Source organism: Aythya fuligula, chromosome 27 (assembly GCF_009819795.1).
Source record: "Aythya fuligula isolate bAytFul2 chromosome 27, bAytFul2.pri, whole genome shotgun sequence".
Lineage (NCBI taxonomy): Eukaryota > Metazoa > Chordata > Aves > Anseriformes > Anatidae > Aythya > Aythya fuligula.
In genome coordinates this window covers 4294567-4320569 of record NC_045585.1, presented here as the reverse complement: position 1 = coordinate 4320569, position 26003 = coordinate 4294567, and the positions used below count along the sequence as shown (strand labels likewise).

Here is a 26003-nt window from a genome sequence, read left to right as displayed (position 1 = left end):
GCTTCGAGGCACAAGTAGCAGACAGCTTCCCCTGGCCCAGCACAGCTCTGCTCTGGCTTTCCGGCTTAAGAACAAAGTCAGAATTATGCAAGGAGGCGAGAGACATTTCACTCTAATTCTCGCTTGGGCCAGAATCAATAACTTTGTTGTTTTTTTGCAGACATCAATAGCCTGGACTTTCTGCCAACATCAAAGCATGTGTACGGTGGTTGGAGGTTTAGTTTGGCTGTTTTTCTCCGTAAGGAGTCCTTTGGTGGTCTTTAGCAACTTCCATCTGCCAGAAGCACTCTTTGTAGCAAAACTCAATAACCCTGAGATTTTTTGGTTTGGTGTCTTTTTGGAGGGACAATCATCTCCATCACTGGTTTGCTAAGTTTTTAAACTTAAAAATTTTTAAACTTTTGTCTTCTGTTTAGGATACAAAGGCTTTTTCATGCCACAGAGGACATTATCAATTTACAGCAAAACCAGCTGATAACCTCATGACCAGAACTGTAGTGCACAGATTGTATTTTCCCCCCCTGTAACGGAGAATTCAAAGTTGCTCTATCAGTTCCTCCAGCAATCTCTGTTCCTATAATTATGTCTTTCATGTATATCTCACACCAACCTACCTTAATAGCTAAATGAAGATTAGAGTAAGAGTGACAGCTACCCACTTCCTAAACAATTTAAACCCGAACAATATGATCCTTGTTGTCTCCAGGCGCATTTTATGGTGACCTCAAATACTTGCAACACAGAATTTCATTCTTGTATGCGTCTACTGATCTGGCTAACTTTTGTATTAAATTAAACCTCACTGAATGTAATTTGATGTGGACAAGACTTCATTCAGAACCTACAACAAGACCTACTGCGTTTTTAATGGCCATACATCTTCAGCTTGTGAAGTAAAGAACAGCTTTCCTCACCTCCTTCTCTAAGCCACTATTTTACCTTTCCTCCACCTCCGCGCACTGTGCCTGTCCAGGTGAACAATCCTCTCTACATTTTAGGGGTAACTGAAGAGAGACTGTATGACTGTTGAGCAATTCTGCAATGTGGCTTGGTACTCCTTCCTGTCATCCTGGATCCCACATACAAATCAGGTACTAAGTCCAAACCGATGGCATTTCCTCCCACCATCAGAACGCAGAAGCCCACGGGCAACAAAAGAGAGCCCTTGCTCCTTGCACGTCAGCACGATCTGCAGCTGTTAGAAAAGTCTGTTTTATCATACTCAGTGCAGATAGGCAAAAGATACATCACTGTTGCCTCAACTATGTCAAGAGAAATAACAATATTTTAATGCAAAACATAAATGAACGTTTGCCTTTGTCTTATTTTATAGAAATTCACTTTAAAAAAGAAGGAGAGAAAAACCTTTCTATGGTAATTTAAAGTTTGGTTTGCAACCTATGTTTCTGCCCACAAAAAAAAAAAAAAAAAAAAAAGGAAACAGTAGGCAAAATCTGCTGCTTGTATTTAATTAACCTATTTTAACTCACTTCTGCAGAACCCGTGCAGATAAAACAGCTGGTTTTTTTTCCTCCTTCCTTCCTTCCTTTTACATATCTTAATCTTTCACTGAAAATGATCAAAAACCCATAGCAGCAGATGGGGATGGAATATTGAAGTTTTCACAAAGGAGTTCAGATATCAGAGGGAAAAAAAATCAAAACAGATTTCAGATAAATTTTTCGAAAATATTTCCAGGCTTTAAAATTTATAGGCAGCTCTGTATCTTTCAGTTCATGTTTTTCAATTTTCGTTCTTAAAATTTACCTCCTAAAAAAACCACCACGAGATAAGAATTGTCTTACTGAGGAAAAAAACAACTTTGCATCTAAAAATGAAGAACACGTTCAACCAATCTTGACAGTTCAACAATAAGGCCAGCTTCTTGTAAGTTCTACTTTTCTTCTGAATCAGGATAGCAATATAGTGAGATGCTACACTTAGACTAAACAAGCTGTCATCCTTTCCTGAATTACACTTAATTACGTACCAATTTGGTAATTTTACCCTCTGGGAGCATTTGATCAGCTTCTAGCTGAAACCTGGTGAACCAGCCAAGCAAACTAAACTTGGGTTACACTGATGTGTGGTGCTGGCAGGCTCAAACAAACAAGAGGGTTCAGAGCACTTTCGATTATTTGTAATCTATGTTGTGCAAAATTAAAGTCACTAGGACGTAAACAGTCTATGGGAATGGTGACCAAAAAGCTGTTAAAATAACGCGTTTCTGTAACTGTGCTTATTCCTAAAATTAAAGGGGAAGATCCACTGTAAAACAAGTGACTTTGGGCCAAATTCCATTGGCCTTCTAATGTGGAATGAAGGCAACTGAACCAGGTACAGAGGAACTGATGAACACATCCACCTGTGTGGTCGACTGCAGAATTTAAAGCCATAGATCTTAACGGAGCATCTAGTTTTAAAAGCATCTAGAAGTCACCTAGGTTTCTTCTGTATGACAGACAGCTAGAAGTCAGCTAAGTTTCTTTTGTATGGCAGACATTTGCCACATACACGAAGCACCAATATAAAAAAGCAACGACCTGCATTTTTTTAAAAAGCTGTTTCTTCTTTTTATCAAAGTCTGTGAGGTATCCCATCCCATCCCATCCTTCAGCAGCATTTGCATACTATTTCACAGAAATACCACGCAAAGATCATTTTTCTGTCGTTTATATAGACACATGTGTATTGTGTATATAGTCATTTATATACCATTATGTCCCAGCAGTGCTGTAACACCAGCAACACTGAAGACATTCTATTCCTTTAAACAGCATAGACAAGAAATCCATGAAATGAGCCAGTTCCACAGATTTCGCATGTATTAAAGCGTTTCTTTCACATACTTCATACCTGGACTCCCTTTGATTGATGGCAAGGTAAATTTCCCATGAACTCTCTTCAGGAATTGCTCCATGTGGTATCAGCAGACTGACTCCTGCAACAGAGCAAAGGCAGCACTTATCTTTTGGAAAGACACTGGATGGAAGGACCCCAAAACTGGCCTCTGATTTACAGCATCTAGAAGGGCCACCTACTAGAGCTAAGAGAGTGCCTCTGAAAGAGTGGTTCTGACTGCAGCATTGTCAGATGAAGGGAAAAATACATTATTAATATGATCTATCCATGGATCTTATTATCCATGGATCCATTATTAACATTTTACTGTCTTACAGCTGGGAGTCATACAGACTTGTGCCTAAAAACCTCTTGCCCAGACAGAGCTTTTAAAAAGTGGACTTGGGTTGGTTTGTGTCACTGAATAAGGCGGGATTTGTTGTCTACATTTGACTGACTTCATCCCTGGGTATGGGCAGACTCTGTCTGCTTCACCACTTAGATAAAAAGGAATGATTTATGGAAACAAAAGGGACCACAAAGTCTTTCCATGAGGCTGCCATACAGTGCTGTGTAATCCCTGTCATTTTGATTTCCTTAACCTATATTGTAAAGTGTTTGTTTCCGTTACATCTACTGCATTTCATCCACGGTAGATCTAAACCTAAATATAGTCCCAGTCTCAAAGGGTTGAACAAGTCTTTGGTCTATTAACAGTCTTCAGAGTAATTTTGTTCCTATACCAAATGTTTTTATGTCATTGATATCAGGACCTACTCGATTTTTTTTCCCGACAGATTTCCAGGAGGTATATTTCAGGGATGAAGGTGCTGTTCAGAATTCTCAGAAGCCACTCGAAGGTGTGCACAGTACATAGCAAGGCCATGAAGCCCAGCCCTGCAGTTCACACAATCCTCTGCAGCAAGTACTTTGAAGTAATTTTTGTACTTTTTATGTTAGGTAACAGATAAGAGACCATAGAGTGCAGTTTTTCTCTTTAATGTATCTTCTTGTTTATGATAAAAAATGAACCGGGTGTATTGGGAATGGGGAAAACCTCCCAGTTCTTTCATCAGAAGCAGCAATGCTAGAGTACAAAAACATTCAATTAGCTAATTATAATTTCAATGGGAAAAACAGGCTTCTTTTAATTCCAGTACTGATGCAGCCAAGGCAGCACACTTTTCAGCCAAGATACGCTGTACAGTCAAGCAGACCAAAACTCCTTACAAATCAAAGTTATTTGTGTTTCAAATATATGAACATTTTCAGTAACAACACTGGTAATTGTTAGGTGCCCTTAGTTGTGCTGAGAGTGAGGTTCACATTCTCCTTCCTTGCAGTGAAATGTATGACTATGATCTCAGTATGACTCTTACAGAGATTCAGCTGTTGTTACATTTGTTTGAAGCCTTGCTTTTAAAAATTTCTTCCATGGTGTTTTGCCATCATTAAGTGGCAAGCATTTTCTCATTGAAATCTGGAATCAATGCAGGTATTTCACATCATTTGAACAGGGGAGAGGTTAATTCTCCTATGCGGTTGATAAAACCCACAAAAAGTTGGAATTTTATCTAAATTCCTTTTCAAGAATTCTCAATTCAGAATTCCAATTCTCATTGCCAAGTAATCAGAAATGTTAAAAGTACCAGGGACTGTGCAGCTTCTCAAGTAACCCTAGGCTGTGGATAAATGAATTTTAATCAGTTTGTAACAGTAAGCTTTACTTAAACCAAATTTAAAATGCACTCTCGGCTTACAGAGCTTAGAGACAGAATGAAATTATCTCAGTCTCACCTCAGTGACCTATTATCTTGCAGACCAAAAGGAACCACATACTGAGACTGAATATATCTAGCTATCTGCATGATCAAAAGGCAAGTTTCACTTCATAGAGGAAAACTTAATAGACTGTCTAGTAGCTTCATGCACGGGGACCCGGAAGATCCCCTTCAAGACAGAACATGTATCTTTGATTAAGGAAAGGGGACAAAAGCCACCAAAAAACTGTTACCCTGCCAGGCTTTTATCTGATACAGCAACAGAACAATCTCCTCTACATTCTCTATTTAATTTTACTTTTCCTATATATATATATTTTTAATAAATTCCTTAGTGGTACACATCCTGTCATCTGCATAGCTCCATGTTTACATGGCTTGGTTTGAACTTTTCTTGAAAGTTCTTTGTGCTTTTGAGATAAATCTGTTACTTCTAGGATTACAAGGCATTTCCTAATGGAGAAAAAAACGAACCAAATTAAGCTTTTGGTTTATATACAAAATAGCTAGTGATTCAAAGGGTTATGATTTTACTTTTGATTCACTAATATGAATTAGAAATTAACAAGGATGCTTTCTACTGGGCGGCAGTGAAATGAAACCATTGCACAGCACACTCAGTACAAGAAGACTGCATTTCAAATGCTCTGAATATGTCATACATGCAGAACCTCAGCTGAGCTGCAACACAATTGGCCTATAATTTACAACTGACAAATTTGATCTTACATAAAAATAGGGAAAAGGAAGTACATGTAGATCAAATATGCATTTAAATAATCTAATTGATGGGACTATCATTACTTTAAGTAGCAGCATAAATGAAGGACTTCCTCGTTCATGACTTAGTGCCTGTGGCTTTGTAATATTCATTCCTGAACATAAAGAAGTCTGTGGAGAAATGTATTCATTCTATATGTCGTGCATGATTGTGCACTAAATATTATATCCCTGAGTTACATACTTCTATAAATCATCTCTAAATACAGACCGCATTTCTTATGCTAACCTTTAAAATACTGATTTTCTGAAACATGAAGGATAAGGCTCCAAGCACTCAGTTTAACTAGTGAAGAGCCAAGCCTGGACACACTAACCAAATGCAATCAAAGCTGAGTTTAAAGGAAACCTTGAAAAAAGATCAAAAGAGTTGAAAAGATAACCTGTTAGCATGCTGCTGGAAAATGATCTTAACATCCTTCAGTAGATTCTAATTTGTTGTCCTATGTTTTCATCTAATTTAACAAACACTGTAAGTCTAAAATTCTGTCTCACAGAACTCTGAAGTCACAAAAAATCTCTATCTACTTAAACAATGCAAATTGAGCATTTTTACTGCAATGGTTCAGTGCATAGCCCAACCTTGAAATGGCAGCTGACTTTGAAGTGCCCTACTACAGAACTTTGTCAAGCTATTAAGCTAAAAGAAAGAAAAACCAGAAAGCCAGAAGTAAACGCTAATAAAAGCCACACTAGAGTTTTCATTGAGAGTGGAAGCTATTCTCCAGAGATGTCTCATTTGTTATATGCTGCAGACTGCAATAATATAACGAAGTCTGACAGTGTTAACGCAGTCAGATGCTGATGCATTTAGACTCTGCTTTGAATATGACCCCATTATCTAAGATCCTGATCCAATATCGACCTCCTTCTTGGTGAGTGCTTCATTTGGATCAAGATCCAAGTAAGCAACAGCTTTGATTAATATGACTTACATGCTGAAGACAACAAGAGAGGCAGTAATCTGTAGCAGTTCAAATAGGTATAATACCTTTTTACTCTCATCCCAAGCATTGTTCTTATCATAGTCATCTCCAGTGTGGGCAACATGCTATAACTCCCAACATTTGTGTTAAGGAAGACCCTACTTTTTTATTTATTCACAGAATAAATGAATAAAACACTGCATCAGGCAAAGTGAATTTCATCTAAAATTATGGACATGCTTTTAATAAGAAAGGATCTACCCACCTGTGTTTGGGACCACTAAACGACCACCCAGGTGTCCAAAAATGGCAGTTGTCTTCAGCTCGCTTTGTGTTGAAATAGAAGACAGGTTCTGAATATATGTAGCCTTGTTTCTAGACTGTATCGTACCAAAAGCTCTATTATTCCCGTGAGGAAAAGTTCCAGAATGCGCCTTTCCGTGATATTCGGCCCTCTCTGTCACCCCTAGGGAAACCATGAATGAACTGTGAACCTTGACTTTGATGTCTGACAGGGGGTTAAACAGCGAAGACTCCGTCATTAGCTCCTTGTCCATCGGGTCCTGCAGGCAGATCGGCCCACTGTACGTTCTGCTCACTGTCAAGTCAGGCTGCATGGATGAGTTCAAAAGCAGGGAGTTACCTGGTGAAACGAAGCGGATCAGGCAGTTAGTCCCTGTGTTATACAGTGTGCAGCAGTGCCCGGTGAAGCATCTGGACAGCATGTAGCTGGAGAAATGATATTAGAGAAAGGGAATGTTCCATCGTTTTATGTAGATCTTCATAAAGCACAGAGAAGTGGTAAGCTGGACTCCTGGCCTGCAGTCCCGGTCATGCAGTAATTTCTGTTACAATCTTGAAATGAATAAATCTCTTTGATTTTAACTATGCCCTTAAGCTACATGAGCTGCATTTACACTGAGAAGTGAAAAAATAACATGCATATGGGCTTAGGCATCCTGAGAACCATGACTCATATCCTATCCATGTAACGATCGGTGTTCTTTTTTAAAAATGGCAAATTTGGTGGAACTGTTGGTATACTGCATGACACTGCATGTGCACCTGCTTCGGTGTCCCATTAGTCCAGACTAAGTTTCAGCCTGTACCAAGCATGCTACAGCTAATTCCTTCCTCCTTGGCAATGTCTGGAGCTTGAATCCCTCTGTCCTTAAGAACTGCCTGCAAATAAAAAATCCAGTCTGTATTTCACTGTCACTTTCAGTGAACCATTAGATGCAGTTTTAAATCCCAAGCAGTACTCAGCTGCACTTTGATTTCCCCACCTATATATAAATTGGAGTTAGACAGGTAAGACTTAGGAGATCTGGCCAATGTGCATCTAATACTAACTTGTTTGATGCACTCAGTACATACTGCAGTCATAGGAAAAAGAATTGTATTTGGAGAGTAAAAGCTCTCCCCGTTTTGCTCTACGCAGTATTAAAGCAAAATACCAGGGTAGGCATTGGAAATTTACATAACTGGGCTTTAAGATGTTAAATCACGAATCTATTTCTGGCCCTTCCACCATTTCCTTTTTGTTTTGCTCTTCCTTTCTCATATTCTCAGAGAACATCATATAATACATAATTATATATAACGGAATATAATATAGGGTATATTATTATATCATATAATTACAGAGGGCAATGTTTAAAATCAGATGAAACAATGTAATGGATCCAACAGGTACTTGATCAGTGTGCTTCCTGCACTTCAGGCAATTCCAAAGTGCATGAATCCAAGCAGCAACTTTTGCTTTTGAGTGCATTATTATTTTTTCAAATTAAAACCCACTGTGTGAACACACAACTTCCTGCAGACCTTTTCAGTGAGCTTACACAAAAGGATAGTTTTTTGCCTGAGGGAAACTGGGTTGAACAGAAAGTGGGACAAGAGAGTAATAGGAGGATGAATACCCCAGCTGTATATCTAGGAGCATTTTAGCTCGGAAAACACTGGCTGCTGTTAGAACCTGAATTCTTTACATGGTTTGGTCTTTTTTGTTTGTGCTGTGCCTTTTTTTTTTTTTTTTGGTAGCAAATATAGGATGTCTCAACTAATTTTCTAAATGTTTCAACCTTGAAAACTTGATCCTTTTAAAGGGACAGCAGGTTGGGTAGCTAAAATTATAAATAAATTTCTCCAAAGAATAACATTTGGATCATTTCAGTCTGTGTAGCTCCATGCAAAGTAGCACAGAATCTCAGATTACAGACAAATGGCCAGTAACAGCTTTAGCATTCAAGAAGTTGCACTATTTTTTTTTGTTAGGCAAGGAGCTGCATTCTGTATGATTTCAGGTGAAAACAAATTTACAGCTCTGATGGCTTGCTTTGCAGCTCCACTTTCTTTTTAAAAGTGTCATTTCAAATGCCCACTCTCAAAGTACTTTCAATAGTTTTGCTCTCAATATATAACAGAAGAGATTTTCCCTGTACATTATCCAGTTTAGATGGCTTCAAAAGAAACAGACTGCATCTCGCTGTTTATACACTTATCTAGTGGTCCTACAGACCCAGCCGAATAGAATTACACAAAAGCCTCATTTTTTATTGTCCTTTACGCTATCTGTTGTCCTTCTGTCTGTACTGTGCTCTCCTTTTGTAGCAAACTGAACAGAGAACTGGTCTTTGTTTTAGCTGAATTGTTTAGTTTACAAATACTCATATTTAAAAAACCCACAGACAGAGAACCAAAAGTAACTGAACTAACAGCATCCCAGCACAAGAGAAATTTGCTGTCTCGGGTGTTTTCAGCACCCAGAACTAATACTTTTGAAACATGAAATCAAACAGTTCATTCCCCAACCTCAAAACGAGTCTTTCATGGCAAACTGAACAACAAAGGAAAAAGTTATTGAGGCATTTGTTGAGAATTACACAACTAATTAAAAACTTGAATTTATCTCCATCCCTCCACGTTTTTTTCCAATGGAAATATAATTTCAGAAACCACCTGAATGCTGCTTTTAGTAAAAGGTTTTATTTCTTCCATAGTTTATTGTATCGGTGGATTTCTGAAGTCTTTAAAAACTAAAATGAAAATCAATAGGTGTTTACATGCCTTTATCTCCGACAGACCTCAGCCTATGCTAACAGTTACTTACAAAATATGTACAGCTGGGATTCTCAAATTAATGATACAATAAAAATCTAATCACTTTTAAGGGAATAAAGAAAGCAGAAGAGCTGAGTAGGAAGGAACTAAAGACAAATACTTTTCCTTTCCCTGTGAGTCAGAAATGTCAGCCTAGAATCTAGTGACAGTATTTGTAAAGCACTTAGAGTGTGGTCAAGAAAGATTATATGTCCAAGTTGCCATGACAAATCAGTAGCAGAGACAGCAAAAGACATTACTGTTCTAACCACCACATCCTGACCCTCAGACTGTAGCTACCTGTCCCTGGCTTTGGGCACGTCTGCTTCGCATCACGCTGGAATGCCCTCCCACAGCCCGTCCTGAGCATGAGCTTAGTATCTCTTTGTAGTAGGGGCTCTGGAGAGAAGAAAATGAAATCACAACACTAACCTTGTCTGACTGTTTTAAAATTAAATGTCTGGAAGCCTCCTGTCAGTGCAGATGAATCAATCACATCCACGCCGTACTCACTCTGACTCCGTCTGTAAAGGGTGACGCCGACCACCAGCACAGCCACGGCGATGACTGCTGCTCCCAGGCCGGAGTACAAGGCAATGTCACTGGCATTCTCTATATCTGAAAGGAGAAAAAGCAGGTTCCGAGTCAGCCAAGCTCACGAACATGCCCTGGCTGGTCCCAGCTGGCCGTGAGCAAAGGGGATTGTGTTTATGTGTAGCCACAGACACGTGGCCGGGGAAGCAGAGCTTGAGGCACAAATGCAGAGCAGGTCACAGGAGGGAACTGTGCACAAAAGAGCACTGAAAAGGCAGCCTTTGAAAGCACAAGCAAATTTCCTGATACGTCACTCCATATAGGTACACTTAAATCATTTTAGGGATTGTTGCATCATGATATTTGCAGGTTTTTTTAAGCAGAATCGTTGGACTTTTAGCAGTCAGCAGCAGGGTGCTTACCACCAGCCAGCCCTCCCATCAGCACACTGCTGGCTCGGGCTGTGCCACCATCTCCCCTTCCAGCCCAGTGGAGATGATTAAAGTATGGAAACACAGCCCTTCAAAGAGAAAACATGGAACAACTGAAGCTAGGGAGGGCTCTTTTAGGTACCAGCATGGTTTTCACCTACTGACAGCTCTCAGGGACATTTAAGTTTTCGCTTGGAGTTCTGGAGATAATCCAAGAGGTCACGAATCCTCTGAAAAACCTGAGGGAATCCTCTCCAAGCCCTGGGTCCTTCTCCACTCTTTATTGTTTGTGCAAGCTTTAGTTTAAGAAGGAACAGTCCATCCTCTCAAAGCTTGGCGAATGGCTGACGATATCCTGCAAATCTTCCTGGATTCCTGCTGGCACCCGCTCTGTCTTTAGAAACAGGTTGGAAACCAAAACCAAGCCCTTCCTGTGATTGCAGCCATGCGTATTAAGCTTACAACCAAGGTTTGTTTTTTTTTAAAGACTTCAGACTTTTTACAGCAGATAAGAATTTATTTCTTTGAAAGAATAAATCCAAATGAAACCTGCAATATTATGTAATTGAATTATCCAGTCCCGCTGTTCCAGATCTTTTGGGATTTGGGACCACGTACCATGAAATTAAATTACTTGGCAAGTACACTTAGCAGGTCCTTAGATAGTTCCCTTAATGCCAAACTCCAGTTTAGAGGAAGAGATAATCATGTGTTCATCCTGTACATCATCTGCTATCCCATTATATGTTGCTTCTTGCTATTAAGTGAGGAGCATTTGGTACAAAAAGTGCGTTTATTTATAACAAGTGACAGTGACAAAAAAAATAACCAGGAAAAACAGACTACTCAATATAAGTAAAACTGCAATGTACAGAAGCATGGCAGGAAGTCAAAATTGGCATTTAATAAATAGCCAATTATTGAAATTACTTAATTACTATTTGGGAGGAGGCTTCTGTTGTGCATACAATTTATTTTTTGCAAAAAGATAACTTTATTTTAGCTGAATTTTTAGAATGAATATGAAACTTCAGACCACTGAAACGAAGAAAATTACTACCTATGGGCAGCATCAGAAAAGCTTATTTTCTTGGCTCACCAGCATCTTATGTAGACCAAATGTCTGACAACTAACAATACAAGCAGCTGAAACTTTCTGGGAAGGCACAACCGCTGCCAAATGCAATAATTAAGTCCAACTGTACTCTTCACATAAGTAAACGCCATATGAATTGCAACAGCAAGGAAACTGAGTAGGAAAACACTGCTTTAAGTAGGCTGAAGCACATGGGAGATTTTCCATGAATAAGGCAATGCAATCGATTTTAAGTTGGGCAGCTGAATCAAAAGTAAAATTAACAGTTGAGGTCAAACTTCCTTAAGAGAAGCCACCCTTCCCTTCCCATTCTCTAACTTTTCCCAGCCACCCTCAATTCAACATTTCCAATGTCCCATTCAACCACAAATAAACATTTTGCAATCAGGTTTACTAGGGCCACCTATTCAGCCTAGAAAGTACTTCTGCAGCTGTTGAATTTTCAAATAACCTCATATCGAAAAATGTTTCAGTTTTTAGCACTTTTTTGCCTCCAGAAAACTGTAAAAGTCACCAAGTTTTAGTTTCTGTGCAAATAACAGCTTCCAGAATAAATCCATCTTCCATGGCATGTCAGACAAGTAATCACAACTGAATGAACATGGAAATAAATAGCTCTTATCCGAATTCTTAGCATATTACAATTGCTACACACTCTACTAATAAATTACTAGAGAAAAATATTTTTTTCTGAACTGTTTAGGCTCAAAGTTTGTAATTCCAGACAGTAAGCTTGTAGCTGGCAGCGTGTTGTGGTTTAACCCAGCACCACGCAGCCATTCGCTCCCCCTGCCCCCCAGTTAATCACAGACTGTTTTACCTCCATTTTATTCTCTTTTTATCAGGTACAGAAAGAAAAGTACACAAACAGTTACCTTTCCGTTTCTTCCAATTTTCTATTCTCTAGCTATTTTGTTACAGGGAATTAATTATGAAACTCTAGAACTGACTTAATTTTGGGGGGCAATTAGTACAATGAGTAAGCCCAGAGAAGGAGTGGTGTGTATCTCCAGTGGTAGAAGAAATCTAACAACACGTGGGTCCTTTCCCTTTCTAGAGAACTGCAGTGACCTGGTAGTTATTTCACCATAAAGCATCTTCGAGTCTTCCAAAAGAGATTGGTTTGATTCCAGGAAAAATTTTGTCAAAAAAAAACCCTCATCCACAAACCCAAGGTAACTAACACATAGACTTCAGGGGAAATGGGTATCAATTCTCATGGTATTCCTTTGGCTTGTTCCTGTGGAACACAACTGCTTGGAAAAGGTAACTTTCAATTTTATTTAGGATGTCAGTATTTCTTTAGAAAAAAATACTGTATTTTAAAAGTAATTTTAATCTTTTCCCCTTTCTATTTCCCCTTTCTTATTTCTCCATTCAGCTGTAGAAATTAAGTAAGAAAGCAAGGGAAATTAGGGAAAGTAGGTAATTTATGCTTCTACTTTTCAGCAAAAGGGAACAAAAAGAAAAACAAACAAAATGAGAAAACATGTACAGTCAGCCAATTACTATTTAATGGACTGCATCCTCCCAGCCCAGTGGAGGTAGTGACTGTTATAAAAACCTCAGGTTTCTATACATTTCAGTTACAGGGTACATGGTGGTGGTAATTTTAGCCTATATTTCACTCCACCTTCTGACACTGTTACACAACATTTATTGAAAGCACATTTGATGGTAATGAAGTTTCTATTAACTATGATTAAGTTTCATAAAGCACCTGAAGATAATTTAAGATGTGCAGAAGCAGAAAATGAAACATTTGGTTTAGTACATTAGGAAACGTAATTGATTAAATTATCTCATTTACAATAAGTGCTTTCCAGGAGCTATGCAGGGCATACGTTTCCCCCAGTCTCCCATTAGAGTTTGCTAGGAGATAGGCAAGATTCTTCCAGCTTCCCATCCTCCCCCAGTTTTCCACCTCTCTTACTTTTGGTACCCTTTAGCAATACGAAATCCATTTCTTCATATAGCAAGTCTTCAAGAACAAGGACTAAAAGTCAGAGAATAATGGAAAAGGCTAGATAGTAGAACAGGTTGTTTCTCAATTATCTTCATAATTGACTTTGATTTTGCATCAGTGATGATTCATGTAGTCTTAAATGAAGTTCCTGTTTCACCGAACAGCAGCAAGCTGCATCATGTGTTTCTAACCCCACAGCTAAAGAAACCCTTTAATTCTCCTAGGAACCTTGCATGCTAAAATCAATCCCATTAAGGTTTCTATTTTAATAAATCAGAAATTAAAGCAATTTAACTAATGCTCTTACAAGATTCTCTAATTAAATGGGAACAGCACAGATAAACAAAAGTGTATCAATTGCCTGCGCTGTCACGGCACAGACCAGTTGTATGCGACCGATCAGATGACTCCAGCAAGAATGTGGCTCCTTTCTTAATTTAGGGCCCAAGTTCCACAAAATTTTAAATAATCTCATGACCCTCTGCACCTGTATCTTGGAGGAATACTCAGAGTTAAACCCCACGCTTTATGATACAGAAGAATATCTCTTTAAAGAAGATAGGAACAATTGCATCCATCTCACAGTACAGATGGATTCTCCTTCCAAGTCTTCCAAAGGACTTGAGCCAAAAATGTATTTATAAATCTGTTTGTCAAAATTCAAAGATTTTTTTGTTGTTGAAAATTAAGCTGTGAGAAATCCTCACAACTTTGTGTATGGATTATAAAAGAAAAGCAATGTCTTAGCTTTAAAAGAAGACAGACTTCATGGAAATTGTGGCTTTGATGAGAAGAGTGCCTTTTTTAATGAAAACTTTCAGCTAGGCAGCTCGATTCACATGTGCCGCTCTTATTTAAACTAAAATTCCACTGAAATCAATGGAGAGCGAGAAACCAAGACTGTAGGATAGGAGCCCCTGAAAACAGCATATAAATTTATATATACGGAAAGATATAAAAATATACATGCACACTCTTTACAGTGCAAAGCATACCAACACCCTTTACTGACTGATAAATGAAGGTGAAGCGAGCTGACCAAGATCAGACAGAGCCACTGGTGGAAAGAGATTTGAAACAAGCAAGCTGAACTCCTATATCACTGCTCCCCCCCCCCCACGCAAGTTCTCAAAAGATCAATTTCCAGATAAGCATTCCTGTAGAAATGGCTCTCAGTCAGTCAGACACAAAATTACTGAAGCGCAGTCACTTCTTTTATTTTTAGTCTAAAACCTATGATCACCAAGTCGCTAAGAAGATGCTTTCAGTAGATGCAAAAGCCTTTCATATAACCTTCAGTTTTATTTAGTTCCTAAACAAATAAAACAGAATGGCAGAGAAGATGAGAAAATCATATTTACAAGAGAAAAAAATAACTTACTTTGGGATTTTATTTCATGAAGAGGTTTTTTATCTAAAGAGAGAGAGAGAGAGAGAGAGAAAGAGAGAAAGTTGCACTTAATAAATTTACATGGAGCATATCTATTTCCTATATCGCTTCTGTCTAGCTCTATAAATGAAACATTTTCTCCTTGTTTGCTGACAATATGAATATTTTATGTTGTCCATATTTTTTCCCTTCATCTGCTTTTTCTAAATCTCTTTCAGGATGTTTCTTTGCAGTCATTCCTCATGTGGTTAATTCAAGTATTTGTTAGCTTTTGGATGCCTTTATTTTAGAGTATTATGCATCCCAGCAACAAGCAAGTTCAACACTTTGAAGTGGATCACTTGGCAAACAAAGTCAGTTAAGATTTAATTATTTCTCTGTATGTTTATAAACTATCAGAATTTACAATATATTCACATTTATGTATCTAAATACACACAATAATTACCTCTATATGTGTATATAAATAACATACAGAACCAATGTAGTACTGAAACATATGCAAGGATATTATATTATATATTTAGATGTTAACTTTATAAAGCAGATTCTATATACTAGTGCATCTCTCTCAAAAATGAGGCTTCTCTCTCTCCCTCATAATAAGCATTTGATTTATCCTGTATAACCTATACCTAAAAAAAGTAATCTTTAGATTACCTTAGGACTGTGTCAAGACACGCGATGTTCATCATAGTTTTTTGGTACATGACAATGTAAGCAAATGGTCATGAAATGCCTTTTGTTCTTTACTTTTAGTTAAATTGATCACTTTAATAATTTTCAACTTAAAAGCTTCATGGTTTTTGGCTTTGCCAAAAAGCTATTTTTGAGGTTTTTTTTGGTTGGTTTGTTGGTTGGTTTTGGTGAGGAAATGGTGTTTGCAAACACTGAATGAATAGTATCAGAGTTGGACTCTGTAACGGAAAGAAACATTCCTGTGCTGCTGACACAGACTGGTATCTACAGAAAACTGCAATAGAATTGAAATGAGTTTGCCATATAAACTAATGAGATTGCTAGAACCAGAAGCCTCTTGGCAATATTCAGTATCACAACTGGTCAAAAAATAAAAAAACAAATTGTTTATGATGCATTAGTAAATAAATAAAAAAAAGTTTGCAGTTCATCTCCTTATAGCCTGCATGTTTCTTTCTTTTTTGGGCACTGGGAAAAGAAATCGATAATTTTTGAAGTTATATAAACAAATAACTTTAAAGCAAACAGATAAAAGTAAAATAAAAAACTCTACAAAATCCTCTTCTATTAAGCAATGAAAAAGTTTTCACCTCTAGAAGACAGAGAGAACCCCACCAAGGACATGTACACTACTGAGAATACCAGCAGGGAATAAACAATGAAATACATGCAAGAAATACTAAGTTATTAAGACTATCTGAGCCAAAGTGACCTTTGCTTTCAGATGGAGGCAGTCTCCATTTTATCCCAACTTGGTGGGCCTGGCAATCATTCACATAGCTCAAAACAAAAATAATTGTCTTCTGCAAAGCAGTTTCTCTCCCTTCAACTGTTTGACATCCCAGTACCCATTCCCTGCAAGGAAGGTGCTTTCAGCTGCTCCTTAGTTAAGGACTGGGCTATCTGCATCCATCCAGAAACAATCAAAAACCAAAGCAACAACAAGAAAGAGAAATCTTCTGGGAATGAAAGGATGCCTTCTCTGTGTTCTTCCCAATCTTTCCTGTCAGGAACTGAGTAAGGAGTAACTTGGGAGTAGGCTCTGTTTTATCACTGCTGCAATTAGTGACTCCAAATTGAAAATTCTTGCTAGGGATTAGAACTTTTCCTGCCAGTTCAGAATCGGGCCACATATTTCCGGCATCTTTCATTCTCACCCTTACTTTCATTAGAGTTCTTACTTGTTAACCAAAGACATGTTTCATTTCTATTTTTGCCTCATGAAAGGAACAAAGTTAACAAGTTGTGCCTGATAACCTCCAAGAGATTAGTTATCTGAAGCACTGCACTGCATTTCCTTCACAATTCCCGATGGGATGAAAAGCAGAGCAGGAAAGGCACATATTGGAAGATGAACGAGAGAAAGATTTTAAAAAATAGGGTAATTGCATCAATTCCTATTAACTGAGAAAGCAATTATGGTCCTAAAAATAATTTGACAGAAATATATATATATATGTACAGCACAACCCATTAAGGAGTAATGGTATCACATTCCAAGATGAAAGAAACAAGAGACACTTAACACTTCCATCTATTTGAATGCATACAGAAATTCAACTTTCAGAACCAACACATACTCGCTATTACTACCCATCACAGCAGAAGGAAGAGACGAGCTTATTTGAAGTACAAGGAGCATGAAGGCCAGAGCTGATCTCAGTTCCACTCGTTACTGAAGAGCAACAGGTTCTGATTCACTGAGTTAAGTTCTGCTTTTAAAGCTTAGCTCAGTTAGTTTCGGTGAAAGGCTGTTGTATACAAGGCATAATACTGAGAACACTCTCAACGCCAAATTATATTGGAGTAGATTTTTTTATCTCCCCACAAAATACCAGTTTCTGGTTCTGATATTAGGTAAAAAAAAATTGCTGGTGCAAAGAAAAACCTTCAGTTATATTTCTCTTCAAATTAATCTTATTGTTGTTAGTTCAGTTTCCCTAACTCCCCTCTCACCTTACAAAAAGAACAGTAATACTTTACAAAATGTAGTCAATATAAGAACTTTCATAGGCATTACATTTAGAAAGAGAAATTATATTGATTTTAAGCCGTAAGTCCTAAATCTACTTTGGTGCAAACAGATACCCACCTTGAATGCAAAGCCCTTCGGTGCAGTTCTCAGACTCTTGACTCAAGCCCTCGCAGTATTTTCCCCCATTTCGAGGAGGCGGTGCGATACATTCCCGAACTCTCAAATGTTCGCACTCTGGGCTGCACACAGACCACTCACTCCACACCTCCCAGTTTCCATCCACTGTATGGAAAGGGGAAAAAAAGCAAACATTGTCATTGCTTATCAGACTGGTGGAATTCAGAGTTCCTATAAAGAAAATTTGTTTTGTATCTCTGCTCAGGTCGCACCAAGTAAAACACAACACTATATTTACCTTTCAAGAGTTGGATACCATGTCAGATGTGAAGTTAAAATTCTTCATTAGAATGTACCACCTCACACGTGCAATGTGAAAGCTTTTAAAATAGCACCAGTGTACAATGTCCTGCAAATATAGGCCATTAAAAACTGCAGGAGGAAACATTTCCTTTGCCACATAGCTATTAGCTATTATTCTTTAAATACCAATTCAGGACATGTTGTACCTAAAAAGTCATAAAAGCTAGAAGAGAGGCTTGCTAAAATCCAAACACGCTACGCTATGATCCATGCAAATATCGAGTCTAAAAACTTCCATGTACACAATTGTACTAACTTTCTTTAGCTGTATATGTGAAACCCCAATTCCAAAATCAGGTAAGGGAGGTTTTGTTCACTTGTGAGGATGCAAGTATTTCCAATTTCCTTTTTTGCCCTCAGTGGGCTTTTCAAAGCACAATTGTCTACCTGACATTTCAGACAGAAAAAGGTCTCCCCTAAGTGTGACGGTCAAAGTTACTCCTTAGTGAACTGTGCATATCTCACCGGGGCAAAGAGAAGTGCAGGTAATTTTCTGCACTGACATTCCTTCACAAAAAGCACCACCGTTGAGTGGAGCAGGGTTAGTACAGGTCCGTGATCGCTTCTGCCAGCCCCGACCACACCGCGCGTTACAGTTTGACCACTCGGTCCACGATGACCAGCCTCCGTTAACTGCAAAGCACAAACGTGTTAGTGGTTGCAGGAGGTGCTCTAAGATACAGTAAGCAACAGATCTGTTCACATCACTTAACACCAAAATTTTGCTTTTGAATGATGTTCTACAGGTAAATTCCAAGCTGAACTAGGAGCCACTGCCACCTACAAAGCATCAGGACACAACTACATGAAGGCCATGGTGTCAGAGAACACAAACGCTTGTTTTGGAGGAGTACTATGCTAAGAGGCACAGTAACTCATGGGAAGACTCAGAGGAGAAGGTAGAAGCAAGTACATTAATTCTCTTAAAGCATGCTTTGTTTAAATCGTGAACAAGACTTTTATTATTTTTAAAAGGATTATTTAGGAATGCTCTGTCTCTACCAATAAAACTTCCCATGCAGTAATAAACAGGGAGAGCAACAGGGGGGTGGTAATAAAGGAATGGTTCTGCTCTTTTTTGCTTTGCTGTGATTCACCAGGCAATGCCTGTACACTGCAGAACCCCAGTTAAGGAAGCCCTTTAAGTACCTCCCTAGGCATGTGTTTAAGGGTTTCCTGATACAGGCATAACTTATTTGTATGGTCTATCTTATAATTCAATCTTACTAATATCTGGAGCAAGGATTGTTAGCACTGACATAGCTTCTAGAAGCTTTCATCACAAACAAGAAGCTCATAACTCTAACCCCTGTAACAACAGGCATGATCTCAGCCTTGAGCAACAGAGCTAAAATTCATCATAACAGGAATGAGGTTAGCCATTTGATTTAGAACCAGTTGTATGGTACAAACAGAACTTCAGGCAGAAAAAGCACGCACATCTAAGCTTTTCCATAATTATCACATTTTCACCAACCATAAACCACAACTGTCGCAGACATGCTCCTTCTCTTGGCAACAATGTTGGCAGCCATGCAGGTATAGTTCCCAGAGTCAGACAGACGTGCCTGTCGAATGATCAGGTTGTGGTCTGCTCTGGTGTCAATGTTCTCGTCCAGGTTGGAATCGATGGGCTCTTCATTCTTCAGCCATTCCACCTGGAGAGGGGGAGAAGACAAGAACGTGACATAGGAAAAGGAAAGATGGAAACAGGAAGTCTGCAAAATTGTTTTTCAGTGATGCCACTCTGATCTTTATAATAAACATTAAGATAAGAATCAAGCTAGGATGGGATTCCCAACAAGGCGGATATTCACAAACTCAAAAAAGAAACTAATCCTATTCTGAAGAGCCTGGAACCTCATTAGCAAAGAGGCACCAAATGAAATGCTAAAATAGGAAATATTAAAAGAACTATAAATGGCAACAAGCTGGTTCCGAGTTGCAAGAATGTGGATTATAAAGAAAATGTTACATTTGTACTACTGGGAAAAAGGAAGGGAAGGGAAGAAAATGGAGACTAGCAGTCCAAGTGAATGTCAACTAAGGAATTAACAATTTTATTTTATTTTATTTAAATTCAGGGGAGGGAGGTATGGGCTAGGAACTTAGAATGATTTTTATTCTAAGATAAAAAAATCTGACAAGAGAGAGTAGGAAGTGTTTAAATATATTACTCTTTATATACAGCCCTTCACATGTTCAAACCATTGGACAATGATCAGTTAAGCTTTGTGATACACAGGGTTAATACAGGGTACTATTAACTTAATGTTTTTGAGAGAAACAGAAGGATGAAATCACTTGCTCAACACTGCACACAGTGGACGACCTGTCATCATAACAGATTCTCATTTTAAATAAACATTATTAAAATAGAAGGCCATTAGTATTTGTTGTCAAGGTACATAAATACTGTGAAATGCTATCTATAATATATTTCAACACATCTCATATCAACCAGCATATTTCTGAGTAGACCCAGGAATTATCTGCAAGGCATTTCACCACTTGAAACATTTAAACAAAATATTTAAAGCATGGTAAGCTGCTGCTACAGAACTGAAAAATTAAAAATAGAAGCAGAATCTATTAGAAGTCTGAACAAATGTGACTCATTTTAATAGCTTTTCTAGACCTGAAGGAGGTATGGCTGTACTCTGAAGTCAAATACCCTTCTCATCTCAGTTCTGATGAATAACCTCATTTGGGAACCTGTGGAAGGACCTGTAACTTTGTGGTAATGAGCTTATGGATTTGCTAGCTACAGGCATTCATTAGCACACTGTTCTGCGCAGATGGTCTGCAATTTGTAGATTTTCCAGTTTATAAACAAATCTGCAAAAGCTGACCATCAAAGCCAATTAGAATTCATGCCAGACAGCAGGTTCCCCTTCCAGTAGCATCAGTCATTTTGGTTAGCTGGGGACAGAAGGTGTGGGACTGACATATCTGTTGCTTCTCACATCTCTGCAGCACGGCAGTCAGCTGGGAACCTACCTTAAAAAAGAATTGGGGTTTGTGGCATTGCTACCTTACCTGGTGACTCTGGGAGTAAATACAGTGATTATTTTATGCATCTGTTACAAGGGGATCTAGATGAATACAAAATGCATTACATTTTATACAGAAAATAGACTATAGCTCAATATACTCTTTTCTCAACCTGCGATTAACCAAGAATAACAAAACCAAAGATCATCATCAAAGGTTCCATTAAGCATTTAAGACATCTGTCTTTATTTCTGCATTAAAGCTTTGATACAGCGCTGGGTTTCAGCGCTGGGTTTCGTTGCTGTTGTTTTCTCTTTTGATGTGTTTTTGTCTCAAATAGTATTAAACAATCTCCCTCACAAAAGTTTTCCATTCCTAGAAGCACCCTAGGAGATGTCACATCTAGCACTGGTGCTCGGCTCCTTTCCTTCCCCAGGCTAAGTGTTGTGACAGGCACTGTACTGGCAGCAGATGGCCAGCCGCCGCTCCCGAGCAGCAGACAAATGACCTTACCAAATCCCCTAATGCCGAACTCTTCCCTTAATAATATCTGTTTGAATGTATTCACGCAGTTGTATTGCATTTCTCTTTGGTCTGAGTACGATGGGTACGATCAAGTCATCCACCTACTGCTGCAGAGCTTCCCTTTTGGAGGTAACTGCAGTACTACCTGTCAGAGGGGATACACGCATGTAATTTTGCATTTTGACTCTCATCAGATCAGGGCCTTTTGTGGGGCAGGAAGGCTCCAGGTCCCGATTACTGTTACACTCCCACTTTGGCACCTCGAGCTGTTTTTCCTCTAGATAACTGTTCCAGGAGGGAGTGCATCCTGCTCTGTTCTTCACTGCGTGTAGGACTGCGAGGCATGGTGAATGAAAAATGTTTACATTAATGCAAAGCATTTAAAAGAATGATGTTCGCTATGAAGGGAGAACATTAAACAGACGGAACATAAATGTGAAAGCAATCAAAAGATGATTTGTAAATGAGGGCATGCATTGCTTTTTGCTTCTTATCTGGAGGCTCGATGACACTGAATACGCTTTAATTCCAGCCTCCTCCTCACTAGAAGATGACTGCTTCAACCTCACCAGATGAATGTTTTCAAAGACAGAAAACTAAGATGAATTTAAAGGAAAAAATGATAAATTTGAAGCGAGCATGATGACAGAAGGTCATTGGTATTTGCCGTGGTGCAACCTTTGGAGAATTTCAGCACACACATACACAACCAACACAAAACAACCAAGCAAAATAAAGGCAACAAAGAAACTGGCTGTGTCTCCACATAAAATGAGGCATGTGGTCTGAGCTGCCAACTTGTCATCTCTGAAGAATAGACTCAAAACTCATTAGCATTTAACTTCACTTGCTTTATCATCACTGGAGGTCACAAAGTTACTTGTAACACACTGAAATACATTTCTATTTAAGAATTAGTCTGTCTGAAGATCTTAAATGTTTTATCTTGAACTAGACCTAAAATGGCTGTCTATAACTGCAGTAAGTTTATAAAAAGAGATCTTTTTTTCTGAAATAAAATCTGCTCAGAATTAAAATACTGCCATCAATTTCTAACAAAGGCTAATCACGTAATGATCTACAAAAGAAATGCAGGGACAGATATGGATTAACTCAGCTACTACGTATTGGGTGGCAGCAGATGAATTAGCGTAATCATAAATTTGTTCCAATTACAGAAAGCAATTATCAAAGGCAAGCTTACAGCATTATCAAAATGAAATCAGCTAAATACACCATATCCTAGGTAGATTAAGATGAGAGTTAGCAAACTCTTTAATTATTTCTTTATTTCTTGAAAAATTAAGTTTATCCATCTCATCCATATTTCCGTCTACTATACACAACATCAAAACCCCCACCAGCTGCACCACGACTGCCCTTTGAGTTGTGTAGGTGATGGGAGTCTCCCTGTGCAACACCAGTAACATATGTACATCATCCTTATTTTTATGTGTGTCCATACAGATAATATGGACACGCCTCTTCCATACAGCGAGTCCAAACACTTTGGGGAATTGCAAATATCCATGAGAATATTGGCAGAAGCAGGACCACAGCTGAGTTAAAAAACCGGAGGAAGGTGCTGGTGGAGGTTGCTCACTTCCTTCGAAATCTGCCCATTGTAGGGGCTACAGCTGTATGCCCCAAAACCTCAGCTCCTTTTGAGCATGATAGCAATATCACTGGGAGCATTTTATTTCACTTTGACGGGCATTGTGTTAGGCCTTTGCACAGACATCACCTGTGAAATTCAGGGAGAAAAGGTGACCAACCCCAGATAGGAACTAACGTTCTTGTGGCTAAGCTTCACAATTCCCTTGCCAAATTTGAGAGGGATGCTGTACAACTTTTAAAATTCCTATAAAAAATCCTCTAAGAAGACATCTTAAGAATATTCTTATTTACAGTAACAGAAATTACTTGATGTTTCTGTTGTTGTTGTTGGTTTAATACCAAACTTAATATTTAAACCTTGAAGACAAGACAGTATATCAGATAGTTACGGGCCTTAAAAGATCTTGTACCTTAAGGGTTCTTCATCAGTTGCTGTAATTTAATCATCCCAAGAGCTAGCTGGCTGCCCATGGCTATATTTGCTATTCTTTTTAGGGTGTCTTGTTTGAGAATATTACGAGTTTAACACCCAACAGGAGCAATACCACTCAGCCATCTTTTGGGCACACATGATAATTTTATAGGTCAGAAGACAAAAGGCCCTGGTATTCCTGCTTTTAGATTATACTGTCCTGCCCTTTAAACACATCTGACTTTCTCATGTGGTCAATAACCTGAGTACACATATATCAGAGATAATATAGTTAGAATGTCAGCTCCTCTTGAAGAAAGAATCAATTGCTTTCTGTATGCAAGATAAACACTTCATGATTTTAAGATGGGAAAGGTCAGCACCTGACTTATGGCAGCACAAATGTTTCTTATATAGTAGTCAAGTTTACAGATTTTAAATACCCTCTCTCAGATGGAGAAAACAGTAAATAGATCCTTAACCTTTCTTTATACATCCTTAGCTTTCCTTTAAGCCAATACCACTGTTCAGCACATTCCTGAAAAACAGTTTTTGCATCTTTCAGATAAAAATGTTTTATCAGTCCTGGATCTGCTTGATATTTTAAATGTAAGCACAGCAGACTAGCATTTAGAAAGTCTGGTACAGAATGCAATAAGTAAGCAGGTACATTGCTGCTCATGAGATTGCAGGTAATTACACTAAACACAATTTTCGTCTCTACTATCTTATGTTTCCCCTGCACTGAGGCAGAAACTGTCTTTCCATGAACCAGACAAAAGCTGATATAACCTAATAATATATATTATCCTAAACCACTCTGAGTATGAAGCTGTTAAATATTTCTATTTATGTTAAAGCTGGATATAAAGAGCACCAGAAAGTGGGTTAGAGGGGCAGAAAACAACATAAGAGAAACGCATCTCTGTGCACAGACTATTTAAAGAAAATGTAACAAAATAATCAGGAATGGAGGTGTCTTTTTATGTCTGTCCTTTGTCAGGAATGTTTGACAGATCTATCATCTGGCTTTGAAATAAACAATCCTCCCCCACAAACTTCACTAGGGAGGAATAAAGTTTGGGCATGAAATTTTGAGCTAACAGAACAAAGCTATCCAAAGTGGCCAAAAGTCATTAAAACAGGACTCAAAGACACTTCTCCAGATCTTTGTTCATACTCTGCTGTAAGGACAACTGCTGAGCAGCGAACATAAACTCGAAGTTGATTCTGATACCGTTTTCGCTGTGTCCTATTAAGGTATTTAAGCAATTCAATATAAATAATACAGAAGGCATCTCTGAGAGAGTTGTTAGCTCCCTAAGAACAAAAGGAACACTGTCAATATATACAAAAGAACTAGGCAATACTCTGTCTTCCCCTTGAAAATCAACCTTTTCATTAAAAAAGAAGGAAAAAAGGCAGAGCTGAGAACATCTAAAATCAAAATATCTAATGCCTATCTGAAAGCTTTTCTTTAATTGGAGAATAAAACTGTGAAGGAAGGATAATTGCTTTTCTCCAAATAAATTTCCTGTAATAAAGAACACTTGCAGTAGGTTCTCCCCCTCGTGCAGGTACGGCAGGCTTCTGCCACTTTCTCTACCGACTCTACAGCAAGCCTAGGGAGATTTTATCAGTAGGCTAACATTAGCTTTTGTGAATATTCCCCCCACAGTAATCAGTTCAGGCCTCAAGCTAGAAAAAATTCTTTCTACCTTATCATAGATTTAAGTCTCATATTCCCAAATCTTTAAAAGATTAAAGATTTATTATTTAAAAGATTAAAAGCCTTATTAAAAATGGCTTTGCAGTGACCTAGTGTTTTATGGAAGGAAGCAAGATACATTCCCTTCAAGACTGAGCTAGACCTGGCACGAAATTTGTATTTCTAGAAGTGCCAACGTCTAGCTTGAGAAACCTTCCCTGCTGTTACAGTTAGGATGGATGTATAGGTGGGGCAGGTGCTCCAATTACAGTGATGAATTAAGATGGCAGCATATCTTTGTTACAGTTTTATTTTGCTTTCCACCCCAACGCTCAGAACAAATACACACGAGAAGCCTCCCATCAGCATAAGTCATCGTGGGAGATTAATAATAAACAAAAGCCAGTTTGCTAGACCCAAACCATTCACATCTACCTTTGTGATCACACAGCTATTTTATCAACATGATCAAAAAGCATTAATCTTCCTTGCAAGGTGCCTATTGGTAGCAACACAAAGGAAGCAGGTCAACTGTACCTGCTGCATTTCTTAAAATTAATCCACTGAGGGAATATTGTTACTGAATCGTTTAATCACAGTCATACTGTTCTGGTAAGCATATTTTTCCTTCGTTAGATTGAATCTATAATCTCATTGCAAAAATCTGACGCATTGATTAACTCATAAATCAGTTTGCACTCTCGTTGGCCGTACTGTGGAAGCAGCACAGCACAGGACCCTTCTCT

General features: G+C 38.4%; 1 protein-coding gene across 1 annotated transcript in view; it reads right to left on the bottom strand.

The window, feature by feature from the left end:
- Positions 1-26003, bottom strand: part of UNC5D (unc-5 netrin receptor D) — a 71826-nt gene that overhangs the window by 16286 nt on the left and 29537 nt on the right. The window contains exons 5-10 of the mRNA XM_032204017.1: positions 19479-19659; positions 18467-18634; positions 17639-17803; positions 9863-10048; positions 6594-6971; positions 2857-2941 (exon numbers count right to left, since the gene is read on the bottom strand). Coding sequence (XP_032059908.1) covers positions 2857-2941; positions 6594-6971; positions 9863-10048; positions 17639-17803; positions 18467-18634; positions 19479-19659 — 1163 coding nt within the window. The remainder of the gene's footprint in view (positions 1-2856; positions 2942-6593; positions 6972-9862; positions 10049-17638; positions 17804-18466; positions 18635-19478; positions 19660-26003) is intronic.